Below are 25465 nucleotides of genomic sequence, written 5' to 3'. Positions count from 1 at the left end.
TGAAAACACAAGCTCAATAAGCAGCTAGACAGGAAGCTCCCCAGATCTTTCCTTTTTCTGCTTTCCAGCACAAAAGATAAGGCTTTTTGCATGGTAGGAAAGATAGTCACGAACTCTGGGATATCACTGATGTTTGCAACTTCTGCAAAAAAGAAGAAGAAAAAGAGCAGCAGCAGAAGCACAATTTAGTCTATGGTTGAGGTCAGTTGAGGAACAAGATATTTGAAGTGTAAGGTAAAAACTGAGGAAAAGGAAAAGGGGGAGAGGGAACTGACCTGCTTGAGCCCCGAACAGGATATAATCTCCTGGAAGTGTGCATTAGGTTGGAAGAAGGAACGTGCTTCCATGGTTGACCCCTATCCCCATGCTGTATATCAGCAAAGCACCAAGGTGCAGGAACATCAGCCAGCCTTGTTCCTGAGCCCCTTTGCACTGCATAGCATAGGGAGGGAAAGCTTCAAGAAGCAGGAAATGAATTTTTAATAACATTCATTCTTGTTTTCAAATCTCACTTTTTAAGGATTCCAGAGTGAACGTTTTGTAGCCAGCAGAGTTTAAAGCTACACTTTTTTATTTTTTATTATTCCATTTATTGAATTTATTTTCTGCCCCATACCCGGGGGTCTCAGGGTGGTTACTTTCTGTGAAGTAACATTGTTCTGGCCATGTCCAGGAAGCTTCTTACATGACCTACTACGCTGTCAGATGCTCCTCACTGAGGGCAGTATATTATCCAAGCCAGATAGTAACTTGAATAATTCATGTGCGTAAATCCCTGGTGCAATTTTGGTTGGGCACAGTGGTCTGGTTCACACATCACACTGAACAATAAATGAAGCTGCAGTTTCATGTGAACAAGAAGCATGCAGTTGCACGCTGTTGAATGTGTCTTTTCCAGAGTTTCATAGTACTACAGAGTGCCATAAAAAGTTTTTAAAAGGTGAACTGTAAACATACACTACTGCACTGTGTTTAAATAGCAATTGTAAAAATATATGGTTTCATTAAATTGATAGGGACAGCTCTGTGTGTGAGTGTTTGTTTGTGTATGTGTGTACATGCACAATAACACATGACTCATTTTTATTTGTGACACACAGTTTTGGTTTTAGGAAATTTTATTGAATGTTTTTGCATTACTTTTTTTGTAAATCACTTAAGGATTTGATGATATCAAGCAGTAGAAATTATTTGTACACACAAACATATATTTTCCAATAAATAGATGCAGACAGTAAAAAGCATTCCATGTGTTCAGCTGTTCACTTAAGGCCCAAATGAACATTTGCTTTCTATCTGGGACTGGAGTCTATACTGCAGGAAGTAGATTAAGGCATGTTTTTCCTATAACAGGAAAGAAGGCCCAGATAACTATAAAAAGTATTAGGCTCATCAGAATAGGGTGAGATTCCACAAGGCTTTAAAGGGACTGTTGATCATAGTAGACAAAATGAAGCTGCACAAACAAGATTGGATATGTTGGTGGCATTTTAAAGAATAGGTACTATTTTGATTAAATACTGAAATCTATTATTCAAGTAATATATTTTCAGTGCCATGGTGTTAGATTTGTTATAATTATTTAAAAACTATTCTCAAGTAATCAAGCCAGTTGAACAATTGGGGATTTTACTTCAGCTTTGATATCAATTATTTGAGGTATCTTCTTGATTTGAGTCATATATGAAACAAATACACCATTGTTCTTGCTGAGTTTTGCTCTCTTCAGCATGTTGCATCAACAGACTTAAAACTGACATAGCAATGGTGAGTTTGCCTATTATATCAAATAATATCAATTATTATATCAAATTTTCAGGTTGTTAAGAAACAATTTGCCAGCAGAATGTTAAAAGCCTATGGCATGTACCAGTGGATCACCTGGCAATTTGCATGGTGCATTTGGCAAACTGCTTGTTCATGATGTATTTATTTAAAACATTTGTAGCCTGCCTTACCTCAGCAGAACTCAAAGTGGCCAACGACAATGAAATTAAAACAATCATTTAATGACCAATAAAAGCAGTACTGTTGTGCCCATCTGAGATACAGTATTTTATTTTGAGCTCTTCAAGGTATTTCTAGAAGCAATATATGAACATAATGTATTACTTATTAGAGCAGAATGTAGGTAATTTTAAATATATATCTAGTCATCTCATGATTACTGCCCCCATTCCAAATATAGTGTCGTAAACGTTTGTTATTTCATGCAAGCAACACTACACACAAGGCTATGAAAAATACTCAGTTTTACTCTGAACCCCCCACCCCACTCCAATGTGTACTTTTTGCAAATAGTAATAGGCTCGACTAATGGCAGTTTCAAGTGATCTAAGTGAAGAGTGCTCTAATAATGGCACTGGAGAGCGAAAAAGTGTTCGTGTTTGCTCATGACATAACAGTGTTTGCTGTGTTGCACTTCTGAATTCTTGTTCAACCCATTATTTCACACTTCTGTCTCATCCTAACAGGACACTTGTTCTGCAGTGATCAGGACAGCTGTGCTGAGACAACTCCAGAAGAGGCAGAAGTGCATGTCTTGGAGTCCTCCAGTGAGGGTGATAAAACTGGCAAGGTGTGAAACTTTCATTTTCACATTGTAAATAGCTGCAGGCTAAAAGCTGGCATGCTGACTTCACAGCTGTGTGCGATTAGAGCGTCTCTTCCAGGATAATGTTTACCTTGGGGTGTTTTTTCTAAGGTGTTTACATGATATGGAATGAACCCAATTAGAGCCTTGATTATAGCTCGACACCACCTGCTGTACCCAAATGCTCCCCCTTCGCCCATCATGGGTGGGTGTGGTGTGGTAATAATGATCTTGAATATAAAACACTACAGCCCCTTTTCTTTGGTTGTGAGTCTCCCTGAATGCCACAGAAGGCTTGCCACATTTTCAGATGCACCCCTGTCTCTGCTTATAATTCTTAATATATGATATGCTCAAATATATTTTTGCTTGTTGCAGAGTTTTCATGGTGGCATCCTAAATGGAAAGAAATGTTAGGTGTTCTACCTTTTGATTGCAGTGGAACTCAACAATTAAGTTAAACTGACCAAACAACTGGATTATTAATTGGGATGCCCATCCCAATTGGGAGCTTATTAACACATGAGCATCCTAGTTTATTTTTATGGGTGCCATGTGAAGACGAGGTTGTTGTTTTTTTGCAACTGTGTGTGCAAAAATACAATTCAGCTTTAAAAGGACAAGCATTTCAAAAGTTGTTTGATGAGGGCTTTCATTTTGCACTCCACTGAAATCATGTAACCCCTTCAGAATTTTTCTGATAGTTAGTAACAGATAAGGTAAGTAGGTCTGAGCTTCCTTTTGTGTTCCTGTATTGCAATGGTTTCCCCATAATAGTTTACTAATTACAACTTCTGCCTGAGGACAGCTTCACATAATACAAATTTATTAAATGAATACCCCTTTTTGTGAATGAAATTCCATGTTTGTAATACATGCAGGTTGTCACATGTGACAAGCACTTTAATGTTTATTAACACAAGGCAGGAAGCTGAATTTGGTGGTATATCATATATTTGGTGGGGTGTACACGTAAAAAAATAAATGTATGTGTAATTATCATATGTGACTATATTTATGTAGGTTACATGAAATATCCAATCTCAAAATTGTATCCAGGTAAGAAATTAATCTTGTGGGAGGTGGCTCTTGGTTACGAATTAATCCACAAATGGTGTTGTTAGGATATCATAGTGGAAAGGAAGGAAAAACCTCATGGCCTCAGATTTCCTGCCCCTTTGTCTAACTAGCCTATAGCCCTTCCTTTGATAGCTAGACAGTGGAAGTCTGCTAGCAGGAGGTATTCCCAAGCTTGAAGCAGCTGCAAAATTGCATCAGCTACTAGAGCTCAGATGCAGAGCTCATATGACAAGCAGGAGGCTGCTGAAGTTTGCACTCTGGTTTCCTGCAGGACCTATTATAGTAAGTGATGCTGGGTGGGTTTTCTGGCTTAGAAAAGAAGGGAAGTTCTGACCTCTAGAGGTATGTAGATCTTAAAATGTTAAGTCTGGTCTTTGCTGGATTAATAAGGTTTAGAAAGGGTATGTCTCATTTTTAAAAGTAAGTAGTATGGAAACTGGTTCATAGTTTTAAAATATTCTTATGTTGCATGTTGGTGTTTGTGCTCTTATCTAGATTTTTACATTTTGCAAACTACAGTAGTCATGTCCTGAGGTTTTCTTCTTTTCAGCTGCAGATGTGTTAGATCAGTGGTCCCAAACTTTCTCCCCCATAGACCACTTGAATATTGCTGATGGTCTTGGTGGGATCACTTAATTATTATTCTACTTCTTGTAGCAATTGCAGTGCACTTTGCTGGATAAAGTATTATTTTTAATTGTATGTTTATGCTTCTTTTGTTTCGTATATACTGTATTTCATTGCATCACAATTTGAATTCTATAGAATTCAGATTGTTGTGCAATAAAATAAGAAATAAAAGAATCAATAAACATACAATTAGGAATCAATATGAATATTTAATGTGGACATGACGTGGACCATTTAAATGAAGCTCAGACTACTGCTGGTCCACGGACCACAGTTTAGGAACCCGCCTCTTAGATAAAGATATATTTTTAAGGTTAATAAATATGTATATTAGGGGAAAATGCAGTAGCTTGTCAGCTCTATGTAGCAAAACATACATCGTTGATGACCAACTTTCTTAAACTAGCTGAGTCATTAATACTCAGTAGACGAGTGTAATACCTTTCTAACTTGTGTAATCTCTTCTGTAGCAGAAGAATACAATAAGGAATGGAAACTTGCTTTGTATAAATGAAATGCCATTTATTTGATGTGCTCTTAACATGCTGAAATGCATATTTTGTGACATACTTTTGAATTCATTCTGGATTTTTATTAACGGTTTTAAAGGTGTGTGTTTACGCTGCTTGTTTAACCTGTGTTAAAGGTGTGTGTTTACACTGGAGAAAGCATTGCAAATGAATTCATATTTTGAGTTGAATAGTTCATATACAATGCTATACCGCATAGTACAATAGCACTCAGCACATTCTTCCTGTATTCTTATGTGATTTATGACTCTTTAATAACAAAAGCTCACTTGATTAACCTTATGTGGGTGTATGCTTGAAAAGTGGTTCTTTTACGTACTTCATTCCTAATTCTATCTTAGCATTATATTTGTGCTGAATTAAATCAAAGTTTTCCAGCAATAACACCTTCCTTGTACAACACTAAATGTGCTTTTGTACATCTACAATTAGATTTCTTCTGCAGACTATGTTATATCAGTTGCATCATTAGTCTTCGTAGGACAGTGTTTCTAATAAGCCTTAAATGCCTACCCAAAATGTTTATTAGCCGCCCTGTACCACACATACTTAGGTCAGTAGTATAGAAAAGAACAAACCTTCTTAGGCTTGATCCAGGCTTGGAAGTATGGTGTGTGTGTGTGTGTGTGTGTGTGTGTGTGTGTGAGAGAGAGAGAGAGAGAGAGAGAGAGAGAGAGAGAGAGAGAGAATGGTATTCATTTATTAATTTGGGACAAAATTGATGTACTGCAATATAGGATGAAGCTGGGAAAAGCAAACCTCTAGAAGGAAGGATTTGGTTGACCTCTCATCCCAGTGATGTTTCCAACTGCATCTCTTTGCTTTCTGCCAAAAAAACCAATCACACTTTACCAGCATTGTGCTGTTCAATTCACATCTGACTGGGGGTGGTCTGGCTGTCACTGAGATGCTCCCTGCGGGAGGAGAACCATTGTATTATCCTGTAATACACACAATGTACATATATGTACACACAGATGGGTTGAATTGGTACCCATGAAAATGTTTTTTGGGGGTGGAAAGGAGATTTCAAGAGGCTGAAAAGTTTTATATAGCCCCCCCTTGCTTTTCCGGTATAGCCCCCCTCTTTTTTGGGCTGCTTCTCTCCCCAATCCGCAGGCTCAGTATAATTTAAAGCAAGCAAACGAAAAGCTCAAAGGGCTTCTTCTTTAGAGAATCTGAGCCAGCCAGGGATCACATGGCCATCACGATAACAACCTGTCATTACAGCCCGTCAGATTGGCTAAGTGACAACACCATGGTGCTAATTCAGAGCAAGAGCAAAAAGCATTGTCCATACTCTGATTTGGTTTTCTGTCTTTCTTCATTTGTGATATAGCCAAATCTGGTTTTCTGCATGAAACCTGTTCAGTCTAATTTTCCTACATAATGATATCACAAAGCTAAATTAGAGTGTGGATAGTACCCACTCTGAATGGACAAATATATTTTGTACTACTCATTCCCGAAATGAGCTGTGCTGATTTGGTTGTGTGGGTGTAAAATGCACCCTCTGCCCTGTTTTGACTTGATATTTTTATTTCAAATCCCCTTTTGGGGAGAAAAAACTGCTGGCCTTGTTGCCTTTCATCTAAATTAAGGCAGCTGTATCTTAGCACTGCAGCTAATTAGCTAGCAATAGTAGCAAAGAGTCATGATTTTTGTTCAAATTATCAAAGTATTTTGAACATGTTTCCCCCTTATATTTTAGCAATGAAGGACAGTCATTTTGTTTCTTGCATTCAAAGCACATTAATTACGTTCTCTCACCGTCTACTAGTATGATTTGTAAAATATCTTACCTAAACTTCTTACCAGCTATTGGTTTTCAAAGATTTCTAATTGGCAACCTGCTTTATTTCTGGAAATGTTAATATTCTTGTGCAGCACAGGTTGTAGCCAATCAGCTCTCCGGAGCCTCAGGCAATAGACATTTATTTTCCACCGGGGATTTTGCTTCTTCCTTTCAAGTTTAAGCTGTCCTTGCTTGAGTACTTTTTCGAAAGCTCCTTGAAAGGGAGAATTAAGGACTGACTCTGCAGCTTAAATCAGAGAATTTCATTCTAGTTGACTCTATTGAGCGTGTAAAGTCTGAAGAGGAATACAAGAGGAATCCGGTAGCTGCCCATTCTCATTAACATGCAAGAAGGTATCCAGCAGTCAGGAATACTATGAATTGGAATGAGAATATGTATTATTTTTTTTACCCATAAAGTAGGTCAAGAAATCTCGATGTGGGGTGTGTCTACCCTCCGTCCATTTTTTATTGCTGAAAATGGCGAATAATGGTATTGTCAGAGTAACATCGTTTTGGTGATGTCAGTTTATTGGAGAGTTAAACGTAAGCCCAGAAATGAAGGCACTGGGAGAGCTTCTGATTCTCTTCGGCATATGCTTCATATGGTGAGATCTACCATATAGCGGAAATAATGAGAGAATGTTATGTTGTTATGCTGCATTTTAAAGGAATAATTGGCTGATGCTATCAAAGCAAATTGGGTGATTTTCCAGGTCTTGCCTTGAACGTGCAATAATCTGGGTCACCAGAATATCACACAAGGTGAGATGGGGGTGAAATTTGTTATCCAGCTGAAAGAACATTAAATAAGCAGTGAAATTTGAGATTCAGCTGTTTTATAGTTGGATGAGGTAGAAATCTTGGGGAGCAAAATGTTATTGTATTGTGAAAGGGGGGGGGGAGAGAATTTTTAATGTGGCTTTTATTGGTCCTTGGGTGCATCCAATTCTGCAAGCCTAAAAATGCAGATTATGGCCAACCGAAGTGAATGACAATTTGGATCTCCAGCAATTACTACTTCTCTTTAAAATACGTAATAAATGCTGATCTTTAATACACACATTTTTCAAGAAAAGATCCATATTAGTGGATGAGATAGTTATTGTTTTTACTATCAGTTAACTTTAAAGATATGTGATTAAGCAGGTCTCAGATGAAGTAGATTCTTGCTTATGAAAGCTCATGCTTATAGCAGCTAAGAATTCCATTTACAGTTTTTCGGTTGTATTTTGTATCTTTGGCATGTTAAAGAATCACGTGTTGTTCCTTCTGGATATAATAGCAGGCAATTTGTCTAAAGATAGAAAAGTTTGTGTAAAAACTTCTGAAAATGGTTATGAACCGGTATTGACATGCCCTGTCAATAAGTCCATGATTGTAGTTCTCTTTAAAACTTGTGTTTGTGCTTTGATGTCTTGTGTGTCAAACGGTTCCTCTGTGTGGGGCTTGGCTTTATGGGTGACCACTGCAATTTGCACAACCATGGTGGTCCTTTTTCTAAGCAATCAAAATTGTGTTAGGCATGTCCATATAACCCCTGCTGGCTTATAAACCGTCTGGCCTCATAAGCCTTTTGTCATGTATTTAAATTCATTGGTCTTCATGGAAATCACACAAAAAACAATATTCAATAAGGCAATAGAGCTCTGTTTCTGGTTCAGCAAACCATAAACTTCACAATCAAATGCAAACTTGCAAGACTCGGCGGAATATGTGTGTATATTACATACACATTGTATGATAAACACATACACACACATATTGCAATATGAAATAATATTTTCATAAGCTACATAACTTTTATTGGGTCAGTGTTGTGTGTGTGTTTTTAGCTTTCTGTTAGCACAAGCTAAATCCTGCAAAGATTCAGTAGGAGAGAGTCTCTAAAAATAACCTTGTGCTGAAGTCTCTGTTTCAATTACTCAACCTTACCTATCCCACACACCAATAAACACACTCAATTGCTTTCTGGTTTCCTACATGCCTTTGATATGCTCTCCTCTCCAAGGGGCATATGGTAGCTGGAGAGGTTCAGTTGGTCCTCATGATCTGTGGATGATTAGGATACATTTCCCTCTTCTAAGAACTGGAACCAGAAACACCCCTTCCAGTTCAGATCTCCATATTCCTTGACCCCAACAAAAATGCTCCTGTTTACTCTCCTGGTATATTGTAGAAATGGAGTGTTGGAAGGGACCCCAAGGGTCATCTACTCCAACCCCCTGCAATACAGGAATCTTTTGCCCAGCATGGGGCTTGAACCCTCAACTCTGAGATTAAGAGTCTCTTGCTCTACTGACTATGTCCTGTATGTGTTGTGCTTTCCTGCTCTTGAGTTATCAACTAATAATAGGCTGTGTAGAAACTCTTGCTTGATGTCGGATAGTGGCTACAAGCTTCCAACCCTCTAATTGACATTTCTGGTCAGCAACAGTCTAGATTATTGTCAGTTCTTCTGGACCTTTCTGTTGTTGTTGTCATATTAATTAAATTTGTATACTGCCCTTCATTTGAAGGTCACAGGACAGTTCATAACATAAATCAATAGCCCCCCACCCACCAACACATTTAAAAAGCCATAGAAGGTTAATCAAGCAAACACCTGTCATGTAAAGATAAGTAATGATGGTGCCAAATGAGCCTTCCTGGGGAGAGCGCTGTACAAATGGATAGCCATCTCAGTGAGGTCCTAATCCATTTCAGGTTTTATAGGTCAAAGCCAGAACTTTGAATTGGGCCCAGAAACTTAATTGGCAACCAGTTCAGCTGGACCAGAATTGGTGTAATATGCTGAAATTGTCTTCTCCCAGTGAGCAACCTGGCAATTCTACACCAGCTGAAGTTTCTGAACCGTCTTCAGAGGCAGCCCTACGTATAACTTGTTGCAGTAATCTAACCTAGAGATTACAGAGCATAGAGAACAGAAATTAGGCTATCCCTTTCCAGATAGCGGCGCAGCTGGGCAATTTCTGCGTTGTGGAGTGCCATCGTGCCCCTTTCCCTCAGCAACAACAAAATGGCAAATGAGGTAAACAAGCGGGTGGTAGTAAAACCTCTCAGTTTAAAATAAAAGGCATATTCAGTGTCTTCTCTGCTTGGCCTCCTGGGAACAATCTTGTGTCAAGCAATTCTAGCAAACTCCTAAGGGTGTGAATATCTCAGTAATTGGCATCTCAAACCTGGACATTTGAGCCAGCTCTCTTACTGCGACATCTGAATAACATTTCTGCACTGTTGACATAACCTCTTGTGAAGTTATGCTGATGCAGCAGTTGGTAAACCCTGTCCTAAGCAGCTATTTCCTAGTGCAGCAGGCTTCAGGACTGGGCTTGTAGCATGCTTTAATTACCTTGTGTACAGCATCGCATAGTTCCTTTAGAAAAGTAATCATGTGTAATTTGCATTCTTCTGGTGTCGATGTAATATGCCACATTTTGCTTTAGAAGAGCCCGGTAATTTGAAGTGCTTTAAATCGGAGAAACAATGATGGTAGCCTAATCTGGACATTTCAATGGGACTGGTAACGATGGCACCATTGTTTCTGGCAAATAACATCGGCTATATGTGTGTTTTTAATTTTCAAGAGCACAGAACAGGTTGCTGCTTTTTGTCGCAGTCTTCATGAGATGAATTCGTCTGACTCTTGTGTGACCCCTCAGGAATTTACTGGGCCTCAGCAAGCCACTACAAGACAGCTAACCGATGCTGACAAACTGCGCAAGGTTATTTGTGAACTCCTTGAAACAGAACGCACATATGTCAAGGTGAGCTGCTGCTTTTGGGAAATGCTTAATAGTCATGTATAAAAGGCAGTGTGGAGGGATGTGCTCACCCTGAAAGGGGCTTGATCCTTTGTGTGTGCTCCACTGAAGCCTGCACATAAAATGCATGGACAACTGGACTGTCCACTGTCTTCCATTGTCTTCACCTGCCCGCCCCATGGCCTGAAAACCTTGGCTGATGCAGGAGAAAGGGAAGAAGCAGACACAGAAAAGCACTTGGGACTGCGCATCCTAGCATCCCTGCGGGGAAATTGGTACAACCCTCAGTTTCCCACAAGTGATGCTGGAATGTGTAATCCTCACAAGGGCATGGGTGCTCTGAGCATCGCCACTGCCATCTCCCATCTTCTCCAGTCCTGGATAAGCTTCGTGAGGTGAACAAGAAAGGGTGGTGGTGGTGGTGGAAACTTAAGAGTCAGGTGGGAGTAGTAGCTGCTCCTCTGTATCCTGCTCACAAGAGCAAGCATGTTCGCCTTTGCAAGCACTCCCATTAGATTGTTTGTGAAATCCCTAGTCTTAAGCTTCTGTCTCTTAGTCACAAACCTGGTAGAGCAGGGCATTCTTCTATTCCCTGCTGATGTCAAAGTTCTGGCAGGAGCTAAGTGGCTGCAAATGGCTCTCTCTGGGAGCCCACATGTTTGCATGGTCCTTGTAAGCCTTGGCTTTGTTTACTGTGTCATGTAACCTAGCCAATGGTTTATTAAGACGGCTTGTTTAACCAATCATTGTGTTTTACCACAATTTATGGTTCACTAAGTTAGGGGTTCTTTGCAACTGAAAGTTAACAAGGCAGAAACCCTTCTTTACCACACTGAATGAAGAGAGGGTTGGGGGAGAGTATGAGCCCAATGCTTAGATCAGACATGCTGAGTCTTCTTTTACGTTTTGCTAAATTCTGTTTACATTATGTGCAAACTAGCTCCAGGAAGATGCTTTAAACCTATACTTTCTAGGATTGGGAGAAAATGCATCTAAAGTAATATTCTTTTACTTCCAGGATTTAAATTGTCTAATGGAGAGATACCTGATGCCTCTGCAAAAGGAAACATTCCTCACTCAAGAAGAGGTATGGAGCTTTTCCCAGCATATTGTTCAGGAAGGTTTGTTGGCTGAAATTAAACAAGATGCAGTGTAGATTCGAACCGTGAAATTCTGAAATGGATTTTTGAGCATAATGAAGCTGATGACTGATATTGCCAAGGATTTGTAAGGGCAAACATGTTCAAATAAAGGCTGGTTAGCAGGATTAGACTTTTATACTAAAATCAGATTGCTGGCATTTAGGAGTCTAAAAATGTAGAGATAATGTGTTGTTACATATTTCATGTGAGAGGAATAATTTTCAACCCATGTTTCCCTAATTCTTTCTCACCAGCTTGACGTTCTCTTTGGAAATTTGACTGAAATGGTGGCATTTCAGGTTGAATTCCTGAAAACGCTTGAAGATGGGGTGAGGTTGGTTCCAGATCTGGAAAAGCTTGAAAAAGTTGACCAGTTTAAAGTAAGCATTTATTTTAATTAATCAGTAGCATTACTCCTAACTCTCCATTAATTTAATTCAATTCATAGTATGCTATAAGGATGTTTTCATATCCAGTTTCTCACTTGTATTTTTGTTGAAGAATAAACAACAGAAATTTCATTGTCTTAAGACCTCAGTTCAGGCAAGGCTAGTATTCCATTTTCTAGAAAATAACACTGGAGATTTGAACTATAAACTGCACTCTGTTTGCTCTTGACAAAAAAGCAGAAAAGAAAGCCACTTCTTTATTACCCTTCTCTTTCCTGTGACCAGGAATTACATAATACATAAAAGAAATGTAAAGAAAAAAAGTAAAAAATAATTGCAAAGAAGAAGTATCAGAAGAACTGAAAACTGTTTTAAATATTGTATTATTAGGTTATAACATTACTAAACGGGAATATGTGCATGTTCTATAAATCTTTTTCATTTCAGTGCAGATTGTTTCAGTTTTTTACTTTCATCTGACCTCAGTAAGAGAGCAGGATTGTGTGGTAAATGATCCCTAGGTGTGGGTTTCTTGTAGGGCTGTGCATTAAATAAATAATAAGGTCAGTCTCTTGGTAGTGATCTCTCCCTTCATGAAGCAGCTTTTGATGGTCTGTTGCTATGGATGCTACCCAGAAACTTTCCTCATTCCCTCTGAAGGTAGGAGGGAATTCTAGATTTCTGAACTACCTCCTTCAGAAATGAAAATGTCCACCTTCCTCCAAAGGGGCCAGTGTTTTCTTATTGGTCCCCAAAAGCATCCATCATAAATGTCCAGATGGCAAAATGTAGGGAGGGGGTAAATACTATAAACTGCCCTGGGATCCTTGGATAAAGGGAAGTTTATGAATTAATTAAATAAATAAATTCCTGTGAATTCACATTTTAAGATGTTATTAGGAAGAGAGGGAAACTCCAGTAGCCCTTTCCCCCTGCCCCCACTTCAAGGCTTTTCGTCAATAGAAATGTTCTAAGTGGAATCTTGTGCAATTTTATTTTTTTACATTCTTATCGTGCTTGAAACTGAGGCTTGCCAATGAAATCGGTTGATAGTTAAGACATTCCTTGTATTCTGAATTACCAACTTCCTTCCCCCTCTGGTCTCAAAAGCTCTAGTCGTATGATATGGGCGGAGGGATGAGAAAAAGTATTGTATACTTTATAGAAAGTCTGAATGCACTATTAAAAAACAAACAAACCAGCTAAAATTCTCTGCTTTCCATTCTCTTGATCCTAGAAAGTGTTATTTTCCTTGGGTGGGTCATTCCTTTATTATGCTGATCGTTTCAAGCTCTACAGTGCCTTTTGTGCCAGCCATACAAAAGTTCCAAAAGTTCTTGTGAAAGGTAAGAGCTATATGAACGCAACATACCTCCCTTATTCTCAAATTGTCTGGTAGCCTCTCTCAAGCTGTAACATTGCATCACTACGTGCAGGGTTTGGGCAATGCTAGAGCTCTATGTGCTTGTAGCCCTGTGAATACAGACATGGATTATTTTGCTGTGCGATCTTTTGAGGTCTTTCAAAACTGTTAATACAGGTTTAATACCAGGATGATGAGTGATACAATATGTGTGTCACTTTTTTTCTCTTTTTTTCTCTTGTATATTGGATGGTAACAAACCTATTCAGAGTTCTCTTTGCTTAAGTAATTCATCTTCTGGAAACTGGGGTGCTTGTATCAGCAAACTCTTCCCCAAACAAACTAGATAGAAAGGCAGTTCCATCTTCTTAAGCTCCAGAGGAGTATTTTATTTTTTTATAGCTACCTGCAAAATTAATCATACACAGAAGTTTCCTGTGAAATATTTATGTATATAGGGAAATGGCTCCTTTACAGCACAGCTTGCATATCCATAATGCATATATATCTTTATCAGGAATGACTTGTGGGTGGAAGAGGAAGTTGCAAGTTCTGTAGTGTAATGTATTTTTGCACAGGGATCCATTGATCCCTGGACTGCATTCAGGTCTGTGCACATATCAAGTGGGGGAGGCCAAAGAGGGAGCCATTTCATGCTAGTCCATATGAATATTGATCACAGATGGTGTACATAGAGTATGCGTTGGCTGGTGCTATGGGTGGGATGAGGCAGGTAGCTCTAGGTAGAAGAGGAGATGGAGAGTTGCTTCATCTATATGACATATAATGTTAATCAGCTTTCTGGCAACCAAGGAAGTTCAGATGGCGTTGGGAGGATGTAATCATTTATGCCATACAGTATTTAATATCTGATGGGAAACCACAGGGAAGAAGCTGGACCACTGGTCCATCTAGATCAATATTGATCCATCTAGCAGGGGCTGTCCAGGATTTCAGGCAGGAGTCTTTCCTAGTTGTGCCTTGAAATGCCTGAGATTCAACCTAAGACCTCTCTGCAGGTAAAGCGTTTGCTTTAGCACTGTGCCACAGCCCCCCTCTCTTCCAGGGAGCAAGCCCTAGGAAGGGAAGAGGCCTTCTGTTAATGACCTGCCCATGAAGTTGCATACCACAATCTTCAAATACTGTCAGCCAACAATACTTTTCTCTTGTGCCTTCCAAGTGGATTAAAAAAAAAAAAAAGCAGTCCATGTGCAAATTTACACTCCCTTACCTCCCTGTACAAACCCTGTGCATGCCAGCTGATTCCATTATAGGCACATCATTCAACTGACTGTTTCCGTATCCATTTTCATGAAGTCATATTTCCATGCTTGAGTTTTGGGTATTTTTCTCACCACTTTCCCCACCACCCTCATCACCTGCCTTCTTGTTTTCTTGTGAAATCTGTCACCCCACAAACCATATGGGTGGTGGCTACACCTTAAAACTTAACAATATCCATCTTACTGTAAATCTGTATATTGTTTGCCACCTTGAGTACCTTCAGGCAGAGAGAGTGGTAGATAAATAATACGTAATAATATTTTTTTAAAAAATGAAGCGAAACATTTTCGCCATGTCCTGAGAGTTGCTTTTTATTTCCAATCCTTTAGCTAAGACAGACACTGCATTTAAGGCTTTTTTGGATGCTCAGAATCCCAGACGACAACACTCGTCCACGCTAGAGTCGTACCTCATCAAACCCATCCAGAGGATATTGAAGTACCCTCTTTTGCTGAAAGAACTCTTTGCCCTCACTGATGCAGACAGTGAAGAGCATTATCACCTGGACGGTAAGCTGATATTGAGTGTGATTTTAAAGCTTAACGTGTGCCAAGTTTTTATTACGCATTTGCTTTTGTCACATGTTCCTGCATCCTACTTGCAAGTGTCCCACAGACAGCTGCAGGAGACTAGGATGCTGGACCAGGTAAGCCTTTGGTCTAATCCAGGAGGGCCCTTCTTGTGTTCTGTAGAGCCACTTAACATGTTACAAGGTGACCCACATTTGTAACTCTTGAAAGGAGTTCATATAACTAAAAGTATGTGGGGAACCTGCACCTAGAGGTTTAATTGGTCCCTGCTTATGAAGATGTGGGGTAGGGATAAAGGGATGTTTTGTTGCATGTTCTCAGATGTGCCAAAGCCCTTCAAGCAGTACAGAAAAGATAAGGTCAACCCACCCTGGAAACTTTAGGGATCTTAACTGAGAAGCTATGTGCTTGAAGATAGTCTCTAGGAGTGCATACACAGGGCAACACCTGCACATTTTGTTCTGTAATTGATCACACCGGTGGGTGGTCATGCTGTTGCATCAACACATGCAGAGCATTCAGTTTTGCATGTGTTGCTGAGTAGATAAAAATGGTGTATGTGCAGTACTATAGCATGCATTGCATGGCTGCGTAACTGGTTGTGATTCATTAAAGATAAAATTGCACAGCTACTGTCCCTCAGTACTATCAAGACTGTAGTTCAGTGAGTCCAAATTTAATCACTGCTCCTTCACACACTCTGCCCAGCCTGAACTAACTCTCCTGTTTGGCTGATAAATCACAGCATTGCTGCAGACTGAGGAACATAATGAAAAGATAACGCAGGAAAAAGAATAACCTATTCCCGACCAGCAGGTCAAATACATTGTGATGGAAGGTGTTATGTTGCAAACCAAGAGCACAAGGACAATTGTCTATATATTCTAAAAATGCAGTAGAAATGTAATGCAGACAAAATCTCCCAAAGGATAGTAATGCAGTCTGGTATCTCTGCTCTCATTGCTTTCTGTTTCTTTGCCTTTCTTCTTCTAGTGGCCATAAAAACAATGAACAAAGTTGCCAGCCATATTAATGAAATGCAGAAAATCCATGAGGAATATGGTGCTGTGTTTGACCAGCTCATTGCAGAGCAAACAGGAGACAAAAAAGAGGTAAGGGCATGTTCTTGATAGTTTGGAAGATATTTTGATTATTTTTTTTAAAGGATGATATATCTTTTGTGACTTAAGCATTTAATCTCTTATTTCTAATTGTTAGTTCTATTTTCTTGCACTGTCTCACAAAGCATAAACAACACATACACTCCAGAAGACACGCTTTGGTGGCAATTGTATAAATTCTGGTTCAGGTACTGTGTTGGTATGGTATATATAGCCTTCTGAAAGGAGATCTTTATCCCAGATGATATCTGTGCTGGGTTTAAACTGATTTTATGTCTCTTGTCTGAAACTGTTACATATAAGTTGTAATTGTTTTTATATATGCAACTCTTTTATATAAGCCTGTTTTATATTTTTGTTATATTTTAAATCACTTTGGGATGCCTCTGTGGAACTGATTATTATTATTTAATTATTTAATTAAATAAATAATGCATAACTATCCAACCCATGCACTATATGACTGCCCTATCTATATATCCAGGCTGCTTGGGTTTGTTTCCTTTTCCTTCGCTTTCAGCCTATATTCCTCGAAACAATGATGTGGCCAATGGTACGTTTGAAAGTAATGTTTAATACCTGTAAAGAAAGCCTATCTGGAAGCTGAAAATGGAAATTGTTAGGACTACGGCTGTCATTCAAAGAAATCTTAGCCAATAAATTGTATGGGTTTCATTGGTTTATGTTAGATTACATTTACCCATGCATCATTCAAAGAAAAAACATTATCTTAAATATACTAGGAATGCCTAAAATTGGAACTGCTTGTCTTGTTCCTAGCATCAGCTGATGCTGAGGACATGAAATTCACATGCCTTGCTTTTCAGCACCAGCCAGTGCATCTTCTCTCTTCCATTTGGGGTAGGGAGTACAGCCTGCAGTAGGCCAGGAATGGAGAACCTCAGGCCCAGGGGCCAGATCTGCTCCTCCAGGCCTTCGTTTGACACACGTTGCAGTTTTTGAATCATGTCTTTTGTTTAGACTTGCAAAGCCATCATTTTAAAATCCCACTACAAGAATTCACCTGCATGCTTCAGTGTCGATAATTTTATGAAACCAGTTTTTAAAATGCACACTGACGTTTCTTTTCTGTCTGCGTTTCTCTGGTTGGCAGGTTGCAGATCTTTCTATGGGAGACTTACTTTTGCACACCACAGTCATCTGGCTTAATCCTCCCACATCGCTTGGGAAGTGGAAAAAGGAACCTGAATTGGCAGCATTTGGTATGTGCTTTCCCCCCAAAAAACAAAGCAAATGATAGTTTTCATTTAGAACTTAGGCAGAATTTGCCAGTGATTGTTTCCGGGGTCACAGCTCCAGGGGAGTCTCCTACCATTCCAGGTTAGTGCTTTAACACAGCCTTGCAAATAAGCCCACAAAAGTTGCTAGCCTGCAACAGTGCTGGGGCCTGGCAGAAGAGAAATGTGGAGCTGTGTCCCTCTTGCAGCAGCCTGCTAAATTTTGGTGCTGGGCACAGAAGAGGGGGCTTCCTTCTTCTGGTAGTCTGCTTGGCTTTTATGCTAAGCAAAGGGGAGGGGCAGAGTGTTCTATCCCTGCATATCTGGCCTGCATAGGAGTCCTTGCTGCTAGGGGTGGACTACCAGGCTAGTGCTTAAATGTGAACTACTTTAGCAATAAACAGTAAGTGCAAGAAAAAGTATCTTCCCCTAAAAAAAGTAGTGTCTGTTGTGCCACAGGACTTCCATGCACCAAAATTGCTCCTCCTGCCATGTGGAATGTATAGTTCATGAAATCGCCTCTGCATTGTGAGTAGGTTAGGCATGGGTAAAGGTAAAGGGACCCCTGACCATTAGGTCCAGTCGTGACCGACTCTGGGGTTGTGGCACTCATCTCGCTTTATTGGCCAAGGGAGCCGGTGTACAGCTTCCGGGTCAGCATGACTAAGCCGCTTCTGGCAAACCAGAGCAGTGCACAGTTTACCTTCCCGCCGGAGCGGTACCTATTTATCTACTTGCACTTTGACGTGCTTTCGAATTGCTAGGTTGGCAGGAGCAGGGACCGAGCAACGGGAGGTCACCCCGTCGCGGGGATTCGAATCGCCGACCTTCTGATCAGCAAATCCTAGGCTCTGTGGTTTAACCCACAGCGCCACCCGTGTCCCTTAGGCATTGGTACCATGAACTTATAGGTTTTGGCTGAACTGAATCAGCACATCCTGAAAATTACTCTTCACGTGTCAGTCATGTAAATTTAGGAGCCCAGTCTGCTCTGGTTGAAAATGGTGTCTAACCATGATCAACCAGTTTCTCCTTCCATCCTCAATTTAGATCCATCAGGGCTATTGGCCTACATTTTACTCCCATGTACATGTTGATGCTGGTTCCTTTCCTTAGCACAGCAGTGTGGCAGAATTAATTGCCTGCAGATGAACTAGGAATGCATGACAATTTAATAAGATTAACAGCATGGATTTTTAAAAAACCTCTTTTGAAGTAATACATTGGCTTTGTAACTTATGGATATCTGGGACTTTATTCACTGAATTTTGTCCTTTTTAAATATATGAGCTACTATTATGTTGATTGCTTATAGGAACCTTATTCAATCAAGAAAATTAACTGGTAATCATTAAACTGCTTGCTCTGGAGTAATCCCATTATAATGCATAAAATAATTCCCACAATATGTAGTTTGATGATAACCAGTTTAAGTGTCTGTAATGTTTTTAATATAAAGCTATTATCTAGAACTATGGTGGGCAGACTTCAGGTTTGTGAGATGTGCTTCGTTTTTTATTAGAGCCCTTACTTAGATCCACCAACCAGAGCCTAATGCAAAAGACATGAATTTAGTATTAAATTCCATAAATTTGCTTTCAATATCAGAGCTGAATGATGCTCACACTCCTTCCATGCTCAAACCCATTCCTGTTTACCTTAATCTTTCTTCATTTCAGGAATGTAATGTTAGGATGAGGGGAAGTCAGAAATCCATGCCTATTTACTGCAAACCAATCAGAGTTATACCAGTAGATTGAGATATATTCTCTGCCCACCACTGATTTAGAATACTTGCGTGCAAAGGTATAATAATATATCTGTGGCAGTTGGGGTGGGGGGTGTACAGTGTACTGACACTTGATTTTGCCAGCATCTATTCTAGACAGTATAAATTATTTCATATTTTTAATAAGCTATGTCTTTTATGTTTTGCATTCATAATCCCCTGCCATCACTAGTTCTGAAAGCTAATGTATTAGCATTACATATGTATAGTATTTCCCATGTTTTTTATTGTAAAATATTTCAATGATAATGTTATTATGTTTTTATATATCTTGGGAGCCGCCCAGAGCGGCTGGGACGACCCAGTGAGATGGGTGGGGTATAAATAATAAAATGATGATGATGTGATAATCATTTGAAATTTCCAAGCATAAACTTAGTTGTTTGGGCACATGGGATATGTACTTGGGGATGTATCCATCTCCCCTTTTCCCACTCCTTTGACTTAACAATCTATTTCACACTACAAATTACTGGTTTTCTCTATATTTTGGTCCCTCTCTAGTATTCAAAACTGCTGTGGTTCTTGTCTACAAAGATGGCTCCAAACAGAAGAAAAAATTGGTAAGTTATTCTATTACAGTAAATAATACTATCAGTATTTAAAACTGGCACATGCTGAAACTTCCCTGCAGTTCCCAGTAGATAGTCAGAGTCACACATGTGAAGTCACCTCTCAGGAAGGGATGTGGAGGCAGAAGCCAGACTGTCTTTGAAGGACTCCAGAGGCATCTTTTTGTTGGCTTCAAGAACACAGGAAGAGCCCTGTTGTATCAGATCAATGGCCCGTCTAGTACAGCATTAGGCAACTTGAGGTGGACAGTGCCCCTCACCCCAATTCTTTTGAAGGAACTGAGCATAACTGTTGCTTATATTAAGCAGCCCTCCTCAATTTCATATGGCAGTTGGACACAGTCAGCAACTACACAATGCATTGCACACCTTGCATTGTGCTGTGCAGTGTTTCTCAAATGTGGAGGGACGTTTGGGGGGGCTATTGTAAATTGGAGGGTCAGGAGTGTTTTAATCCTTTTGAAAATGCAAATAAAATAATTAGGGGAGCCAGGTTTGAAGGGGGTATGGGATTTAAATGCTAGTTAAAACGGGGCACGGGTTGAAAAAGATTGAGAAACTTCCTTAGTACTTTACTAGCTGAGAGAAGCTGAGTGGACTTTGATAAGTCATTACCAGTTCCCAGATCTGGAAGAAGCTGCAAACAGTATACTGTGAACAGTACAACACATTGCAAAATAAAACCGACACATGGTATTTGTGAGATATTTGAACCTAAAGTTTTCTCAGGTCTGTGGGATAGGGAGGTGGTCAACAGAGGAGTGATTGCCTTTCATTCCTAGTGGAATGAAGTGGAATGAAAGAAACCTGAATGCAGTGCTGGCTAGCAACATTATTTCTTAAGAAATGTGCAGAGATAGATTGCTAAAGGAAAGGGAAAACGCACTCATAGGAAAGAGTTTCATTAGCTTTATTTTTGTGGATATTTCAGACCACAAGTGTGAAGTCAGTGCTCTAAAAATAATAATAGGCATGGTTCTCTCCCCGCTCTTATATAGGGAGGATCACACAGGGCTTCAATATACGAAGACTCAGACCCATTCCGTTTCCGTCACATGATTCCTTTAGAAGCTCTGCAAGTTCGGGCACCGGCAAGCGCAGGTAGCAAGCAAACATTTTTCTTTGTGTTTGGATCTGTTTTTAATTTATTTTTTACTACAATGTAAGTTTGTTGTTCTAGCCAAAGGTCATGACAAACCAACCCGCAGCAACAGTACCAAGAAAACAATACAGATCATAGAGCCATGATATGAGCCAACATCCACGATATGTTTATCTTACTTAAAAACCTTTGTGTTTTTCTAAATATTCAAGGCAGGTACCAAAACATACATACAAAAAATGGAGCAAATAAAAGCAAGTTCCAACAACACAGAAAAAGAGAAAATAACCTCAACAGACTCTTTGATGTAAAATCTAATTAAAGACTGAAAAAACACAGCAACTGTGTAGCATACTATGCCTTTTGGTTTAGCAAATGTGGCTGTTCAGCTTCTCCTGAAATTGAAACACATGATCTCTAGCTTGGGCTCTGCTGTAGTGAACTCTGTGTGGGCTGCCCTTGAAAAAAGTTAACTACCATGGTTCCAAAATTAATTATTAAACTGGCATGAGTTTAGAACCCATACAATATCACTCCAAAAACATGGATTAATTACTTCTTTCTGACTCCAGTTCATTATTCTGGTTTTAACCTTAAATGTCCCACATGACCTATGTACTGAAGGAAGCCTCCCCAGTTTTTGTGCTTTCAGATCCTTTGAGGAGGCTCTTATGAGTATCCTGCCATTTAATTGCAGTGGTTCACCATTAACTCTAGAGCTTCTTTGGTGGTGGTAACACCTTGGTGGTGCTGAGACATCTTGCTCAGGGATGGCCTCCCTGCTGCCGCCACATAAGTGAGAGATGTCAGCAAACCATTGCCTAAATTTTGACTAATTTTAAAAGAGGAAATTGCTTAAATCTTTGCCTGTTAAATTTTTTATTTTGATGGAGTATTGTGACTGATTTCTTTAATATACTGTAAGCCACTCAAAGCCATTCTTCTGAGCACTGAATGAATCATTCTGCCATGATCCCAGGCCTCATTTGCCATGTTCAGTGAAATGCTTGTTTAGGCATGCAAGGCAGCTTTATTTGAGGTTGATCAATGCTGAGCTTGAGTCACTCAAAAGACTTGCTGGGACCGACTGGGTCCCATGCTATAGCAATGTTAGTTTTTCTTATTTCAGAGCATTCCCAATCCCTTTTAACCAGTGGCTTCATGTTGCTGACCAACCATTAAAACAAGCAAACCACTGTTCATTTCCTACGTATATAAAGAAAGGTTTAAACCTCAAGCTGCCAGATTGTGTTTCCAACTTGGAAGGTGGTTTAGGTTAGCATTGATGTTCATCTGGTCCTTCCTTGATTGCAACTCACTTGTCTTGTCGTTCTGCATGTCGTTCTACAAAAATTCTGTTGTCTGATCTGATCTCCAGAAACTGCTGTCATGGAGAGTAAATAGAGAGACACTTTTTTGAAGTGCATGAAACAAGTATTCCTAATATGCGCTGCTGGTGTGCACTGCATGTGGCCTGGCTGTATGAGTTGTTAGGTTCACTCCGGTGAAAGCTGAATCTTGTTGAACAGCTGGAAGCCCACTAGCAAGCAGAGAAGCTGCATGAAGCCCTAAAAACAGATAGCGGAATAGTTTTGTGGCAAGTGAGCCTACAATTCTTTTCTCTGTTGTGCTGTAACATGCAGGCTCGAGAGTACAACTTATGACTGGCAATGTTGCCCTTGAAGCCACAGAATAAGCAATAAGAGATCATCCCAAAGGAGTAGCCTTGGCTCTTATTTCATTCTCTTTGCTTTAAAATGTGGATTGTGCAGCCCATGGCTCCTCTGGAAGTACCCAAACTCTCATTTGGTGCAGTCTTTAGAAGCTGATGCTCACACAGTCCTGGTGAATCTTGCATAGCTCTCCCTTTTGTGAGTCACGGGGGATGGCCATAGTAGCCATGAAAATTCAAAACACTGGGTTTTTTTAAAGTGTTTTTATCTTCCTTCCAGACGCAGAGGCCAATTCTGTCTGTGAGATTGTTCATGTGAAATCTGAGTCTGAAGGCAGGCCAGAGAGGTCATTCCACCTTTGTTGTAGGTAAGAGAGTGCTGTTTTTAAATATACAAATATATTTGACTCTTGTAATGAAGCTTATTGTTACTGTTTATTGTAAGCCACTCTGAAAGCCACAGCCAAGAGCAGCCAACAAAAGATGAATGAACAGATCAATAGTTAGATAGAGGACTAGATAATGTTGAGGAAAGCTGGGCATAGAACTAGAAAACCTGGGTTTAATTCTGACCATTGCCAGGATCTTTCTGTGGCCTTGACATTGTTCTGCTCCTTAGTGTTAGAACAGTGGCTGATCTGACAGGATTCTTGTGAGGGTGAACTCAGTTAAGATTGTACAGCAGCTTGCAACATTATACAGCAAATTAAGCTAAATAAATATAATGCAAATGCAAACAGTTTTGCTAGCTTGGTGCCTTACTTGTGTTCCCTTTTTCCTTTCTTTCTTTCTTTCATCTAGTTCCCCAGATCATCGGAAGGACTTTCTGAAGTCTATTCACTCAATATTACGCGACAAGCACAGAAGGCAGCTTCTTAAAACTGAAAGTTTGCCTTCATCCCAGCAGTATGTTCCTTTTGGAGGAAAAAGACTGAGTGCTTTAAAAGGTGCAAGGCCAGCTATGAACAGGGCAGGTACTGTAGGGTTACAGCTTTTCAAGATCTCGGTAACCCAACCACCGCTGTAAGACACACCTGAGTTCTTTATTTGTGCAAAATGGTGGTGGTGCTTTCATGTTCCTCATGAGTTCAAATCTCACTCTTCCTTTAAAAGCACATTGCTCAGGGTGTGGGGGATTGTACTTTGGCAAGAACCTTTCAAGCTTGAAAGTTATCCAGGTGGGGTTCTTTACAAGTCCATCAGATGTGTTACCAATAGACAGACATTTACGTTTAGGAAGGCAAGTGTCTCTGTCCTCAGAAGACCCCTTGTAAGGTGGATCCATGCCTACACAATTTAGTAGTAGACCTTGAAGCAAGAGAGAAATTGCTGACTTTTCAGCTTCTGAGTCCATCTTTTATTTATTTCATAGGCTGCCTTTTGGGGGTGGGCGTGGGGACTACCTGCATTTCCCATGACTTAGGGCAGGTGGTTGCATTATCACATTATCAGTTGACCTTCAGCAAACTAACAAACTGGAAAGCGTATGATTGTGGGACAGGGGAGAAGAGAAGAAAAGCTGTGCTGTCTTCAAGAAAAAGCAAAATATGGAGCTTTACAGGATTTTCATCTTGGATCTAAGTGAAAAATTAACCGTGTATCCTGGGTATTTTTACCTCTTTTGTAACAGACCAATAATATTCACAGCAGGACTTTTTGTGCAAGACTCTGCACCTCAGAGGCCTGGTTATGAGTGCTGAGGAAAAACAAACTGGCCTTTTGCTTTCTGCTGTAGAGCTCCCTTAATTTCCTGCTGACTCCTTTTGTTCCTAAATAGCAGAACATTTGTCTCAAGAGAGCAGGAACTGTGTAATGCTCTGCCTTTTTCTCCACTTTAAAATTCTACAACCTGACTGTTAACTTTATGATGTCAGGTTTGGGGGTGTTTCTGATTGGTGGTTAAGTATCAAACAGCTTAGAATTAGGTTTGAGCCTAATTCACAAGCAAGTAACTTGTACTGGAATAGCTACACAGTTGCTGGGAGGACCTTGAGAATGAACAAATGGGTTTGCTTCTCCTTTGGAATAGAAATACATCCATGGACTTGTACAGTCTTCTTTAGCCTCTATTCAATATCAGCTCCATACAGTGTCTGGATCTGATCCATACTTAGCCTGTGCTATGCGGCTTCTGGGGAGGAGAGTATAACCGTAACTCACTTTCCCCTCTTAAGCTCACAATTAAGGAATAGGAAATTGGTTCCTTCCTTAAATACATATTTTTGGTCCATTTCATTGAAACCTTAAAGAGGGTGTAAGACATGAGAAAGTAGGGTGGTCTGCATTTACACACGGGGCATTTTTGGTTGCTTCAGTTCATCAGAGACGTATTGAGCATGGACACCATTTGTCATGTAGTGAATGGCCTGAAGTTTGAAGGGGAGATGCATGTGTCAGGGAATCTTACTGAACAGCATTTCTTCATGCGTCTCCCATTGCTTGTTCCTTCTGGGTGCACAAGTGCATCCCCCCCATCAAAAGCTTATGGCATTCACTGCAAGACATGCAGAATTCTTGGGAAAGCATGTTTCCCCTCAAAGCAGATCTTAGAACAGGGAAGTTCAAGCCTGCGGGCCAAACGCCAAGCCTCTGAATCCAGCCTTTGGAACTCTCTGCAAGCTGCGGTCCTTCCGTCAGGCCACACCCTTCACCAGCGTAGCTCTGCACCTCTTTTGCATGGCTAGAATGCAACCCACTGTATGTACAAAAGTAAGAGTCGCTTCTGCTACTGCAGCCATTTTTGCCTCTTGCCCAGCCCATCTCTGGCAGGCAGACCCTGGAAGGCTCCCTATGAGGGGTTATGGCCCTCAGGCTGACAAAAGGTTCCCAACCTAAAATAGAGCTGCAAAGAATAGAGCAGTGTTTCCCAAC

The 25465-nt window shown here is 40.1% G+C and overlaps 1 protein-coding gene across 13 annotated transcripts in view; it reads left to right on the top strand.

Annotated features, from left to right (window-relative positions):
- The window catches only part of TIAM1 (TIAM Rac1 associated GEF 1), a 194497-nt gene that overhangs the window by 166891 nt on the left and 2141 nt on the right, over positions 1–25465 (top strand). For 9 of the 13 annotated variants that reach the window (XM_028727005.2, XM_077927300.1, XM_028727002.2 and 6 more), the window contains 12 exons: positions 2475–2578; positions 10216–10395; positions 11411–11479; positions 11789–11914; positions 13161–13269; positions 14900–15079; positions 16094–16212; positions 17336–17444; positions 19753–19811; positions 20819–20921; positions 22875–22962; positions 23396–23568. In XM_028727005.2, coding sequence (XP_028582838.2) covers positions 2475–2578; positions 10216–10395; positions 11411–11479; positions 11789–11914; positions 13161–13269; positions 14900–15079; positions 16094–16212; positions 17336–17444; positions 19753–19811; positions 20819–20921; positions 22875–22962; positions 23396–23568 — 1419 coding nt within the window. Of the gene's footprint in view, positions 1–2474; positions 2579–3870; positions 3956–10215; positions 10396–11410; positions 11480–11788; positions 11915–13160; positions 13270–14899; positions 15080–16093; positions 16213–17335; positions 17445–19752; positions 19812–20818; positions 20922–22874; positions 22963–23395; positions 23618–25465 lie in introns of those variants that run through there. The other 4 variants (XM_028727008.2, XM_028727009.2, XM_028727010.2 and 1 more) reach the window with 4 other exon arrangements.

The sequence above is a fragment of the Podarcis muralis genome, chromosome 4, assembly GCF_964188315.1.
Source record: "Podarcis muralis chromosome 4, rPodMur119.hap1.1, whole genome shotgun sequence".
NCBI classification, from domain to species: Eukaryota; Metazoa; Chordata; class Lepidosauria; order Squamata; family Lacertidae; genus Podarcis; species Podarcis muralis.
Note: the sequence above shows the minus strand (reverse complement) of the source record. Positions and strands in the feature narration are given on the sequence as shown.